Source organism: Xiphias gladius, chromosome 7 (genome assembly GCF_016859285.1).
Source record: "Xiphias gladius isolate SHS-SW01 ecotype Sanya breed wild chromosome 7, ASM1685928v1, whole genome shotgun sequence".
Classification (NCBI taxonomy): Eukaryota; Metazoa; Chordata; class Actinopteri; order Istiophoriformes; family Xiphiidae; genus Xiphias; species Xiphias gladius.
The window spans coordinates 10507987-10521955 of NC_053406.1; the positions used below are offsets into that span (position 1 = coordinate 10507987).

Genomic DNA, 13969 nt, shown 5'->3' on the forward strand with positions numbered 1-13969 from the left:
GTTTTACAGCTGGGGTCTCTGAGTGCCCAAACAAATGTATCATTTTCTGTAGCTGTCTTCTGAAACATGCCATCAGTTTAAATAATGTTCTCATTAAATTAGGAAAAGTCATATGCATTTGTATTTATAAGTATGTATGTCCCAAGAAATCAACAAAATGTACCATACATACAAAACATTTTTTATGCGATTTTATTTTTTAATCATTTGATGTCTAAACTAGATTCATCTCCAAAGACATGCAAGTTCGGTGAAGTGGTGACTCTATATCGGCCTAAGTTTGAATGTCAGTATGAATAGTATATGTTAGCCCTGCGATGGACTTGTGGCCTGTCCAGGTTATACCTCACCTTTCACCCAGGGCATTCTGCATATAGGCTTAGGCTGCCCGCGATCCTGCACAAATGCTTATGCAGGTATAGACAATGGATGGATAAATGGATGGATGGAACTTGCTCCTTGTTTCTTTAGAATACCTTCCTTTAAGTTAGGTCTACTAAATGTGATGACAATGTACAGTGCACTCCTCTTGTATCTGCTTTAAAGGCCAATAATGCCATTTCGCTCACGTCCTATACACAGCATGGGTCCCCAGTAAGTCACACAAGCCTGGACGTATACATGTGAGGAGATATTGTAAATGACATCTTGTCCTGTACAAGAGAGAAATACCTCTCCCACTTCACTGTGTGCCAGATGCTTACTGCTTCTTTCAAGTTGTTACCCAATCAGACAATACTTAGGGAGATGAATGGATTGTCTCGTAGAGAAAAAAACACTTATTACCATGTGCATACTGTGTCATCCTCATTCTCTCTCCCTCCTTCCTCTTTGCCCTTCTTCCTTCCCTCCGCCCATCTTTCATTCTCCCTGTTTATCTCTTTCACTTCTCTCTTCCTCTCTCCATCTGTTTTCTGTGATGCATTCTCTCTCCCTCCACCGCGCTCTGTCCGTCCTTCCCTCATTCCCAAAGATGGACTGTCTTTCTGTTTTTTCATTATGCTCAACTCATCCGTGCATCCCCAACTCACACACACACACACACACACACACACACTCAAAATCCCTCCGTCATCCTGACTTTCCTCATCTGCAATTCTTGCCCTCTTCTCTTGCTTCTCCTTGTCCGTCTTCTCCAAGAACAGTATAAATCTAAGACTTCCAGGGTGATTATTTATGGAGCTTCTGTAGCGATCTTTTTCATGCTCCTGATAAGTGCACTGAGTACAGTACACAACCTCTACAGGAATATTTTATCACAGGCCAAATAAGGAGAGAGAACACATGCCAACTTTTTAAACCTGGCATTGTCTTTCCTTTGTCCTTTTTCTTCTGCTTCACGCTCTTGTAGTGGTAGTCCTCCGTGTTAGCCTTCCTCCATCTCAAACATATAGAGTATACGTTTCACTGTAAAATAGCAACTTTATCTCCCATCTTCTCTTACATCTCATCTCTTCTTCCTTACTCCAATTCGTGTTTTTACATCTCAGGATTCTTCTACCTACTGTCTCTGCAACCTAGCATGATGCAAGGTCATCATGAGGACCTAAACTCAAGCCCTGTTTTCGTGAACTTTCACCCTACTCTGAAGCGCCCTTAGCTGAACCTTGCAGTTGACACTGATCGTCCTATGGAGGACTACAGAGGAGATATAGACACATACGATACTGTGGGAAATTCCTTTGATGTAAAAAGCTGACAAAATGCCAGTGCTCAAAACTGAAAGCAACTGTGGTACTGCAAGGCCCTTTGGACGAATGAATCATCAAGTACTCTAAAAGGGCTTCTCTTTGTGTATACAATTTCCCATGATTTTCTGTCACGTTTCTTTCTGCTCAACCGTTGGAGCAAATAATGGAGAGAGCAAGAGGAAATGATAATCATTTTACATGAGCAGCTTTAAAATCACTGTCCTGGGTCGAGTCTTCAGCGCTGTGTTCATTACAAAACAACAATGTCAGGGGGAATGCAGAGTTGATTACAGCTATTAGATGACAAAGCGCGGCACAGCAGGGTTTTGGCTGTGAACCTGACAGTGGTCTTTTTTTTTTTTTTTGTAGTGACAGTTTTTGAGTGGCAGGGAAATGCTCAATCAACTTGAAAGTTGGGGTGTGCTTATGAAATGAGTTCATGTAATGATGAAACAGGCTCACTGAGCTATGACATTAATGCACAAATCCACTATTAAATTCAATGACACTGATTGTATAAATGTTAGACAGTGATTAATTTGTTTATTTTGAGGTCAATAGAGCAGAAATTTAGCTGAGTTCATATGTGGGATGCAATGGAATGTTTACCCTTGTATACGTAATAGTTAATATGGTTCCACTGCTGTTGAAGTTTCCCATCTTTCCTAGCAGGTGCCTCAGTCTAGTATTTATATTCTTAAAGATCAGTGAATAAGACTTTGGAAAAAAAAAAGTTGTTACTGAATAACAATGCCTACAGTTGATTTTAAGCAAATGCTGTGAATAGGAAACTGGAAACATTTTTCAGTTCTCTTCAAATGTTTTTCTGTGGCTTTAAAGGCTCAGTATTATGTAGTTTGTTTAATAAAACACATCAACAAATGAGTAAATAGGACCACACATTATCAGTCAGTTTCTGTCTGCAACTACACTGGCATGGAAAAATTTTGGGCACCACTGGTCAAAATTTCTGTTTCTGTGAATAGTTAAGTGAGTAAAAAATGAACTGATTTCCAAAAAGTATAAAGTTGATGAAACATTTCTTTCTTAATTTAAGCAAGATTATTTTTTTACCTACATCTTTTGCAGTTTCATAATGACAAAAAAATAAAAAGTCCTGAAACAAAAGTTTGGGCACCATGCATGGTCAGTACTTAGTATTACGTACCACTAAGTATCACAGCTAGTAAAGTTTTTCATAGCAGCTAAGAGTCTTTCACATCTTGTTTGAGGTATTTCCGCCCATACGATTACTTTAATTTTCAGAGTGGTAGGCAGCTGCTTAGAGGAGTCCATGGCTGCTGATTGTTCGGACAAGGTTCGAAGAGTCAGAGTATTTATAAAGCTCAAAATTTGCATCACCTGGCCTTTCCTAACAATGATTGTGAACAAGCCATAGCCCTGACAAGCTAAATAAGTTCTGAGACCCTGGTAAAGGTTATCTGAAAGCTCAAATCTCTTAGGGTGCCCAAACTTTGTTATGGGGCTCCTTTCCTTTTCTCACTCTAAAATTGTACAAAACAAAAACAATACACTAATCATGCCTAAAATGTTGAAAATAATGTTTCACCTTTAACTTTATGCCTTTTGGAGATCAGTTCATCTTCTACACACTTAGCTGTTCACAGTAACAGAAATTTTGACCTGTACTTGATGATGTTGGCCAGCAGTCCGTTGAATTGTGTTTATCATAGAGAAGCTAGCACGCAATGGCAGAAATTATCAAAAGCATATAATTTTAAGCTTATTTAAAAACTTAGAGGGAGGACAACAATGTTTTTATTTATAATTGATTCAGATTGTAATATACTAACTGTAACTTGTAATTTAATACAGATACCTATCTATAAAACTCCATTTATTATATCATGAATAAATATACTATGGTAACTAAATGGTAAAAATCCCCAAATTCTTCTGACCTGAGTGTCAAGATTGTGCTGCGGGGTCAGTGAATGCACCGTTCCAGTTACGTCTTTTAAGGTCACTGCTGTGATCTTAACACTGCCTGCGCCCCAAACCTTCACCACACCCAGGATCAACCGGTCAGCAGGGGCCAGGACATTGTGGATGACCTGACTGGTCAAGGTGTTCTGGAAGAGAAAGTGTTGGAGACGGGCAGTTGAAACAAAGAGACCAAGAGAGTTATAAGAAAGGGCATAAATATAATACAAAAATCAAATACTTGATTCAAATTAATCAGTATCTGCTAAAATATGATTCATCCAATGCATTTATTTATTTTACAGTACTCTAGAGAGGTGCTGCTCTGTGGGACAGGCGGGTCATCAATCTTTCAACCTACAGGGTTGTCTGTACAATTTGCTGAGAATGTGCTCAGCGCTGAGCCATGGAGTGCCCCCCCCCCCCTTTGGTTTTATTCCATGCTTCAAATCTTTACTGAGTGAGATTTAACATTTGAGTATCTTTCTCCAACCATAGATTTATATCTTCCATATTATAATTTTTTTCGCTATGCCTTGCTTTCGGTAGGTAATCTTCTGCATGGAGATTTTGATTGTGTGAATGGTTTTAAATCTGTGCTTTTATCATGCTCACACTGTGAGAAACATACGTGCTTGGGCACACAAACACACACACACACACACACACACACACACACACACACACACACACACACACACACACACACACACACACACACACACACACGTGTGTTATCAATTAACCGAAGTATTGACAGCCCCTTAAAGACTGAGGAAGACTAAAATGTTCTCACTTTGTAAAAATAGCCTTACTCCAAAGGTCCAAAACTCATATGGTGCTAAAGGAACACACAGAAACACATGCGCACACGCGCACACGCACACACACACACAAGCACACAAGCACACACACATCCACACATCTACATACAGATAGCCATCCAAAATGGCATACGATCTGCTAATCTGCCAGGCAGCACTGGCCGCATTGCCCAACTTATCCTCATCTTCTCACATCTGCCTGTTCACACATACACCCATCTACACCCACACACACAACAAGCACATTCAGACACAAAAACGCACACACTTACGCTCCCTTTCTCTCTCTCTCCCCCCCTTTGGCTGTCAGACACTGTGCCTGTTTTATCGCTGTGTGAAATTGCTTTGGAATGAGCCTGATGGTAGGCAGAGGATAGCCACAGATGTTTGGCCATGGTAGCTATATGTGTGTCTGTGTATACTCTAGATGTGTGCACGTAATGTATGTGTATGTGTATATGTTTGTGATTAAATTCATGCTCATTAATGTGTGTCTGTGTGTGATTGTGTGCATTTTCCCGGCTAAGAAGCAAATGGGGCTTGGTTAGTCCCATTAGTCCAAGTGATTAAGGAGTTTCTGTCATGTCTGAGTCAAAATGTGATCAAACTGTGGCCTGGTAGACACTCACATCATAATATGAGAAGTGAAAAGTAAATTTTACCTTCCTTTCTGTTGCTCAGACCCCTTCTTTTTATATTCATTTTCAAGGCTTTATCTGGCAGACTACTCCAAAAATATATATAACCCCTTGTATGCACTATAGTCTTTCTATTTTGTGGGACCCCTTGTCATGTTTTAATATATAATTATTTGGATATTGGTTAATGATGGTTAATGAAAGTAAGGTGTCTGACCCATTACACATAGGATATTAATCAACTTAGAGCTTGTAGATGTAGTGTGTGTCCTTGTTAATGCTGGATGATGGATACAGATATTCAATCCACTCTAAGCGAAGGGCCTGAGGGAAGCATCTGTGGATTGCATTATTTGTAAGAATCACTCATTAATCCAACCAGAACAGAGTTTGATTTAATCACACTGGTGACTAGTATTTGGTATTTTGATAAACATTTAAATCTGTACAAGGTGAAAGAGGCAGGTGCAACATACACAAAAGTGTTATTTGTCACTTTGGAATCAGTGTTTGTGTTTTGCAAACTGAAGCCACAAAATTGCTCTTTTGCTTGTGTTTGTGATATGAGGTTATATGAGCAGACAGAAATGTAAGTGCAATTTTGTGCCCAATACAAGTACCAGAAACGCACTGTGAGCTGTACAAACAAAACCATAGTGGCTCCACTCCAACCTCCTCTTTGCTAGCATGTTAGTTTCATGTCACGAAAATAATAAGCAGGTGCATGCACAACAAAAGCCTTGGACCTAAAGAATTTGTGACATTGTGACTTCATTAGGGGTGCCGGCTTGGTGATTGAACGAAGGCCTTAGACTCTTACTGTTACACTTGGAGCATCTGATTTCAGTATAAAACTCCATAAACTTACTGGGCAACATTCTCTCTTCTTAAAATTGTAAAACCATTGTAATGTCACCATGACATGCACAGGAATGCTAAATGAGAAGACCAAGCTAATAAAAGCTTCTGCCTTCTGTATTTGGACCTCCTCTCTACTACCTTACCTTTTCAGTTACATCAAAGACTGAAATGGTTATTGTTAAAGTCGTTGTATACGGTGGTTGAATTCTAATGAAAATTAATCTATTTTTAATAGTGCTGTTATTAAGTGACGCAACAACAGGTGTCAAAAGTTTTTAATGTCAGAACTTTGCCGCAGCCAAAAGTAGTAAAAGCCAAATTCAAATCACCAGCCCAGAGTTAGATATAAATTCTGTGCTAATGGTTTCCAAAAGTTAGCCTTTGACATCCGCCTACCACAGCCCGGTTGCATGGTAAAGCATGGGCTTATTCTCCAGTCTCGCTGCATTAATAACAATAATGATGACGAAGAAAAAAAAGAAACGTGGCATGTAGTTGGCCCTTGAACTCACTGATTCTGCTGCAAAGGAAGTCAGGAGATATTGTCCTTTCTCGACCGTGTCTGTGGAGAGAAAATCAGAGTGAATACAGTGCCAGGAATGGAGGGGCAGAGATAAAAGGTGTGTGACTACTTGAATGAATGACAGAGGGACAGAAAGATAGTGAGGTTGTGGGAGAGAGAGAGATAGCAACTGGATAAACGAGGGACTGTATGGATAAGCCTATTCATATTGACCAACTGAACGGACAAATAAGTGATCACCGGATGAGGTGCATCAGTGAATAAGTTGTGTAGTGAGGGCCTGCATTAATGAGTGAACAAGACACTGAGTAGTTGCATGAATAAATACATTTAAAAAAACGGACTAGCTGAGTGACTGGATGGAGGTGTTAACACTCTACTCTGTATGAGCAAATAATAGAATTAGGGTAGTGATAAATTTAATAATTGACAAGCTACACTTCTTAACTGTATAAAAGACTGAATAATTAATTGGTTGCATGAATGAGTGAACATAGGACTGGTAGAATGAATGAGGGAATAACTAATGAATGAGTGACTGATGGGTCAGTCTGACTGACAGCAGAGTGAGTAGCTAACCCTCTGAAGTGAAATTAAAAAATGCAAAACCAAAAAACCAAAAAACATCAAAAAAGCAGATAATACAGGTAACCAGGCCCTAAAGTGAGAGGCAAAGCAAACTAGAAAGACATAGGGAGGCTACAGTGCAGACAGACAGGGAGACGCAGAAGAGAGGAGCGAGGGAGCAGATAAAAGAGGTGTGATGGAGACATGGGGAACTACTGTAATAGTTTCTGTCACTCCCCTTCTCTGTCATCCCTCGTTCTCTCTCTATCTCTCCCTTTCTCCTTTGTGCCAACACAAACACGCCTTTCACAGAGTGCATCTTTTCACAGAAGCACTTCAGAGCCTGATTCTTTTCGTGTGTGTGTCTCTGCGAGTGTGTGTGTGTGTGCGAGAACAACTGAGAAAGTGGAGGGAGACTACGTTGTAGTTGACTGTGTCTATCTGATACAATCAATGGAGAAAACCGTATTCTATAAAAACAACTTGCTTTCTCATACTGTACATGAGTGTAAAGACATAGTGGGGTATTGCAGGTGTTCATGTTGATCTTCACTTCCCTATTTACAAAACTGCTTCTATAGACAAATAATTCTGACTGATTTTACATTTAAACACCAACTCTGGTATTTATTGTCTGCACACCAGTTTGTAAGCTTTTTTTGTAAACTTTCTTTATTCCAGTGTCTTCTTTTCTCCTAAAAAGTGTTTGGTGGCTACATTTTATTTCGCATGCACATATTTGCAATGAACAAGATTAAGAGAGTTTACCAAAGCTACCATAATTCATTATCAGGGGGACATGAATCTGTGTACTAATGTCATGGAAATCCATCCAATACAGTAGTTGTTTAAAGGAAATTACCTGTACTAACTCTTCATGAATGACTTCATGAACTATCATGAATAATCAGTCTATAAATACTCGTGTAAAAACATGAAATGACATGGTGTGTTCTGTGTGTGTGTGTGTGTGTGTGTGTGTGTGTGTGTGTGTGTGTGTGTGTGTGTGTGTGTGTGTGTGTGTGTGTGTGTGACCTTTCACTTACCTATTCCTTCTCCATCATCCCAGAAGACAGAGCCTTGAGCAGTTCCACTGTCGCTCAGAGCAACGATCAGTCCTAAAGGATTCCTCCGACTGAAACAAAAGGAGGTAGAGAGGGTTATAGCAGATTGCTAAAGGACAACGTCTATTAATACCTGCTGCTGAGAACAAATATGTTAACATTCCTGCTGGGGGGATCCACCTGATCTCACTGCTGCTGGAACTCTCATCACCCTCTGACAGTCTTTCTTTTTCATTCTCACTGCCTCTTTCTTTAATGATCATAGATGACATTCATTCTGATGAAAGCTTGTCATGCATGGCACCTACCTCTCTACAGAGAAACATTCAAACAGAGCAGGAATGCATACATATACTTTACCCCCTCACCCCACCCCACAGAAAACACACACTTCACACTAAACACACGGGACGCTGACCTGCAGCTGTGTGCTGTCATGATGTATCAGCCATGATGTGTGAGCACTTACCTGTAATATGTACTGTTCTCTGGTTTCTGCCAGGGTAAGATATATCCTCCTCTTATATGAAGGTTAATATGGTCCATGGGTGTGGGCATACTAACCGTTTGGCCGCGCACTCCAACATTTTTGGCCTGACGAAAGCAGCAATAATTACATACTTTTAAATTACTATAAATACTATTGGTAACCAAACTTTGATTCATTTTCTTCAGCAACTGGTTTGTGGGAAAAATATGTGACATTTATAAAGGCTAGATCTGAAACATTTCTGTAATTTATTACACACCAAAGGAAGTCTTTGCAAATTTCTTTATTCCAGTGTTCTTTTGTCTAACAGCCTACTCCTCTCTGTATGCTGAAGGGCAAAGTTAAATGGAAGTAACCAATCCTCTCCACCATCCCATGCCCCAATTTAGTATATATTGTTTCTTGTGTTTTGTTTGGCTTTATGATGCCGTCTAACAGATGGGGTGTCCCCTCGCTAGAAAGAGTGATTGGATGTTTGCTTTTGTCATCAAGGTGCCTTTTGCAGTTGTTCAGCTGCAGCTCCTTAATGATGTTGTCATAGAAGTCTCTTATTACTTTGTTATTTGGGTTTTGGTTGTTGTTGAGATTTTGGTCTCTCTCTGTATTGGTTCTGGTCTGCCTACTGTAAAAATAATTTTTAGATCACCTCATCACAAGAGGAGGTGTACAGATGTACTTTCATATGTTAGGATATTATCAAAGTACACCCACACTATGCATAAACTAATCAGCCAGTCAGATGCTGTTACCTCTTTCTGTAATTTTGCTTCGGTGCCACATAGAGACATATACTCACCGTGTGGAAGTTGTACCAGCGTGCATTAGGAACATAGCCATCCACATTTCTGGCTCCCTGTCGATCACATAGTCAGTAAACCAAAAGAGAAATACAGGCCAGGGGAGATAGACTGACAGCTATCCCTGGAATGATTGAAAAGCTGCATTTGGGACATCTTAAATAATGCAGGGGGAAAAAAAGCTAAAGCATGTTGTATGTGTGTTTATACCTTGTCGAGGGCAGGGGTGATAAGTAGAGCAGGTCCCCAGAGGAACTGCTTGTAGATGTCCCATGTAGTTTTGTCACTGACAAACCTGTGACAAACCAACACAGAAGCCATTAAATGTGACTGAAAAAAATAAAAGCTTCTAATGCTCTCTCCTGTCTCCTCAGGCCAGACGACTGTTTAAGCACCCATTCAGAATTCAGCGGTTTGAAGATGCAAGCCAAATAACCAGCCAGCTCCTTAAACACCATCTGTGACTTTGTAAGAGTCTCTTAAAATGAATAAATATGCTTTGGGTTTTTTTTGGTTTTTTTCATAAAGTTTCCCACATTCACACCTGGGAGCTGCCAAGTGCAGACAGAGTCATCTACGGTTGGCCTCTACACAGTCTCGCTGGATTTGAAGACCCTTGCTCAAGGGCTTCTTAATGGCAGTTGCTGAGGCAGGGAAGACACTTCTAATTTTCTTCCTTTTCAAGTTATTCAAATGAGCAAATGTCCCACACCAGCTTTTCTAACCTCACTGAAAAATGTAAGGATATATAAATAGAGGGAAAAAAATGTTTCTGCCATCGAACTTAACACGTGTAGCTAAGAAGGGAGGCTTTGACGGTAACATATTCTAACTAGTTGAAAATGAGTTTGGCATTAAAACTGAGTGGCTCTGAAAACGTGTTGAAGCACTAAAATGAAAGCTCTACCTAAATTGGTTTTTAGTCCAGGAACCGACACATGTGACATTCTGCATAGTAATGAGAAGCAATGTAGTATAAAATCAGGTTATCTTGCCAGCAATCAGGATAAAAGATCCATGCTGTTTATAACTAGATGGTTTGATTAAGTGATTACATGTAATGCGAGAGCCATGACGTTCGCAGAAAAAGTAAAGACCTGTGTGTGTTGTGTGTTTTTGCTTACTCGTGCAAAAGAGGTCTGACTACTGTACTTCCTTTGGTATGAGCCTCAAACATCAGTGTGTACAGGTAGGGCAGGAGGGTGTAACGGATGTTCAGGACGTCCCGGGACGCTTCGGAGAAGGTGGAATTCCAAGAAACAGGGTCTTGCCTCTGCAAGAAAAATATTTAAAAAGTAGTGGTTGAGGACAGGTTGACCAAAATGAATAGTAAAAAAATAAAAATAAATCTGTGTTAATTATCTGCCGTGACAAATGAGTGTTGAAGCAGGATTTGGACTTTTGGTTTCCTGCTAGCTGGATTGAAATGCTGTGTGCTGCTGCCTTTTTTAATGTTTCCAGGTCAGTTCAGGGTCTTGAATATGCACTTGATGACTACAGACATGATATCGTGCTAACTGACTGAGGGTAAGGCTGCAAAATGCAATTTGTAAACTTCCCCAAATCCACCAAAGAACTTGATAGTGCCAATAAATTTACCCTCAACTCTGCAGGTGCAGCTGTCAGTCTTTGGGGAAATACTAGTCTGACTATGCTAGTCATAAAGTGGGCTCTTTCTAAATCGTGAACTGTAACCTTACAGAACATGCTAAAAACTTTTTTTTTCTCTCAGTTACAAGCACAAATACACACAGACATGCAGGGCTATGCAGAAAAAAGCCAGTGGAGTTTGAATGTATTGCTTTTAGAGTTGTCTGTGAAATAAATGCACATTTACACAAAGCTGCATTTCTCTTAACCTGTCATTGTGTTTGTAGTGTTCACTCTTTCCCATTTGGATTTCACAACAATGCTGAAAATGAATAACTTCAGGCACGAGGAAGGACTGACAGCAACACTAGCTAATCTATAGCATGGACAAAATACTCAAATGCCCTGCCTGCACTTATAAATGACGCTCAGCCTATTTTGCCACACACTGTGTTGACATTTACCTAGTTTTAATTGGCAACACGCGTAACATCCTCTTAAAGGACAAGGACGCAAAAAGAGGGCATGGTGTACTGTCAATTTGTAAATATGGGACAATCTAAATGTATTAGCTTCATTTTCATCATCAGCCTGAGCAGGTACACACACACGCGAACACACAGTGAGGATCATGAAGATTTTTACCTGAAGCATGTCATCACCATATGCTCCTCTCTATGATACTGTTTGTGTATGTGTCTTGGCGTGTACTGCATTTGCATGAGTGTGCGTTATGCAGTTAACTGTAAATCTGTGTGTATGCGTCTCCTGCCTCTGGATTTAAGAAAAAAAAATCATCAGATATAACCATAAAAATCCTCACAGAGCGTAATAAAAAGACAGACGTTTTCTTCCCAGCTGCAGTTTAGCTGGGTCAGATTTGATAACAATTATTAACCGTAGCCCCGTGGTTACTAAGTACAGGCCTAACAGCACATGATTGAATACAGAACATTTCCATTATCGTACGACCTAAGGAATTTACCAGATTATCATTTAATTTTGTGAGCAAATTCACAAGATTGTAATTATCTGGAAACCCAGGAGTTCCTCTACCTGCCTCCCTTTTCAGTCACCCTCCTTGTGCACCCTAATGCCTTACAATCGGATGTGTTCACAAAAAATTATCCTGCTAAATTGTGTGTGTGTGTGTAAGAAAGAGATAGAGAGAGAGACTGATCAAATGACTGTGAATAAGTGTGCATGACCTTGTTTTGCCTTTACAATTAAAAAGAATACATTTATACAGTCGATGCAGACACAGTAGAGTTCGGCTTCCCAGCCTAAACCGGATTAGTCCGGACAAGGTACCAGGTTTCAGGGCCAGCTTCAGGCAGTTTGGCTGTTTTTAGCTTCAGGCTCAAGTCGGTTCAGTTATTTTCAATTTTCAATTTTCATGAGATTTAATAAGACATTCCTCTGTTCTTTTCCTCTCTATCTGTTGTCGTGGGGATTAACAGGTTTTATATATCACACAGGATTTAATGTGGGGGCTTGATGTGTTTGTGTGCCACCATAACCAGAAATTTTAAGAATATCACAGCCACAAAGAGGTAGGATTTCAGAGATTACATCTTACATAACTGTGGCAATGTCCACTGATAAAGTATGTCGACTGACGATCATCATGAGATTAGCTACATAGCGATTCTTTCGCATTATGTTGCACCAAACCAAAGAAAACCTATACCAAACATTTGCAGAGTTGCATCAACAGCTGGTGTCTGTGCTGGGATATATGCAACTATTCTGAAAAAAGTTGCACGGTAATTGATCAAGGCTCAAATATATACTTGCTGCTCTTGCACCCTACTTGTGCCTTGACTTAAAGGACCGTGTCTGTATATAAAACTGTGCTCAGGCATACCTTAAAAACTGTTGAACTCAGAAAGACTGTCCCAAAATTTGAAGACACTTTGCTGGCAGCTAGTGCACTAGTGGCATATGTCAAGCACACAGGTCTGGTTAGACAACTGACAAGAACACTTTAGATCTGTGTTCCTCCCCAAGCCTTCAATCAATGCCGTCTACCCAGTTTTGTGAAAAGCTGGATAGTCAGGGGAAGAGTTGTAATAATGTATTGCCTCACATTTTGGATTTCTCAGTTTTGGAGACACTGGCATCCTACTCATATATATGTTTATTATATGCCCTGCAAATTTAGCAAAGAAAAAATTCTCTGGTTTCAAAAAAAGGAATTTGAAGTCATGACCTTTGGCTCTGGGAATTTGTGACAGGCACTACTTTCTAATGTTCTGTAGACTAAATTATTATTCATTCAATCAAGATTAATAAGAGCTAAGATCACCAACAAGATAATCTCCCAAAAAATCTGTTTTAACTTCTATTTTTATTCAGAAAGTCACACAAATCCTCCATGACTTGATATTTAAACCACTGTCTTGTTGGGCCCCTCGAAGTAGACTTTTCATCTGCGGAAAACCAGAGGAGGAATTGACGAAGAGACGCGAGCAGGGAGTGCTGAAGAGTGAGAAGCAGACAGAGAATCCATCTTCTGAAATCACCTAATCTATGGCCACATTTACAGTGGCAAAAGGCCTTTTTGACATACTCTGATTGTAGACAAATACAGTATGTACTGTATGTGTGTGTGTGCACATACTTACTCACCCGGCTCAAGGAAAAATTTGGTTATCTGGCAGTGTCAGCCCCTCTCATCTTTTCTCTCCTCTACTTGGTCTTTCTCAACATTTCTCTGTCTGCAATCTACTCCCTCGCCCCATCTCATAAACTTTTGAGTTTCTGTTTTGCATTGCAGAGCTCACGACAGACAAAAGAAAATATATTTAGACAATCAATGATATGTCGTATATGACTACGCTGATGAAACGGGCTTGGTGAAGAACATATCTCGTTTAATTAATTTTGCATTGTTCTGATATGACTGTGGACACTGCAGTATATTGCTGGTGCAGTGAAATTATCTCGAGGTCAACACTGAAAGCTGTCTGAGGGCAAA

General features: G+C 39.9%; 1 protein-coding gene across 1 annotated transcript in view; it reads right to left on the bottom strand.

The window, feature by feature from the left end:
• Nucleotides 1-13969, bottom strand: part of si (sucrase-isomaltase (alpha-glucosidase)) — a 65044-nt gene that overhangs the window by 926 nt on the left and 50149 nt on the right. Inside the window, exons 41-47 of the mRNA XM_040131112.1 lie at nt 10524-10672; nt 9610-9694; nt 9399-9455; nt 8582-8706; nt 8095-8183; nt 6471-6520; nt 3614-3784 (exon numbers count right to left, since the gene is read on the bottom strand). Of these exons, the coding sequence (XP_039987046.1) occupies nt 3614-3784; nt 6471-6520; nt 8095-8183; nt 8582-8706; nt 9399-9455; nt 9610-9694; nt 10524-10672 (726 nt within the window). The remainder of the gene's footprint in view (nt 1-3613; nt 3785-6470; nt 6521-8094; nt 8184-8581; nt 8707-9398; nt 9456-9609; nt 9695-10523; nt 10673-13969) is intronic.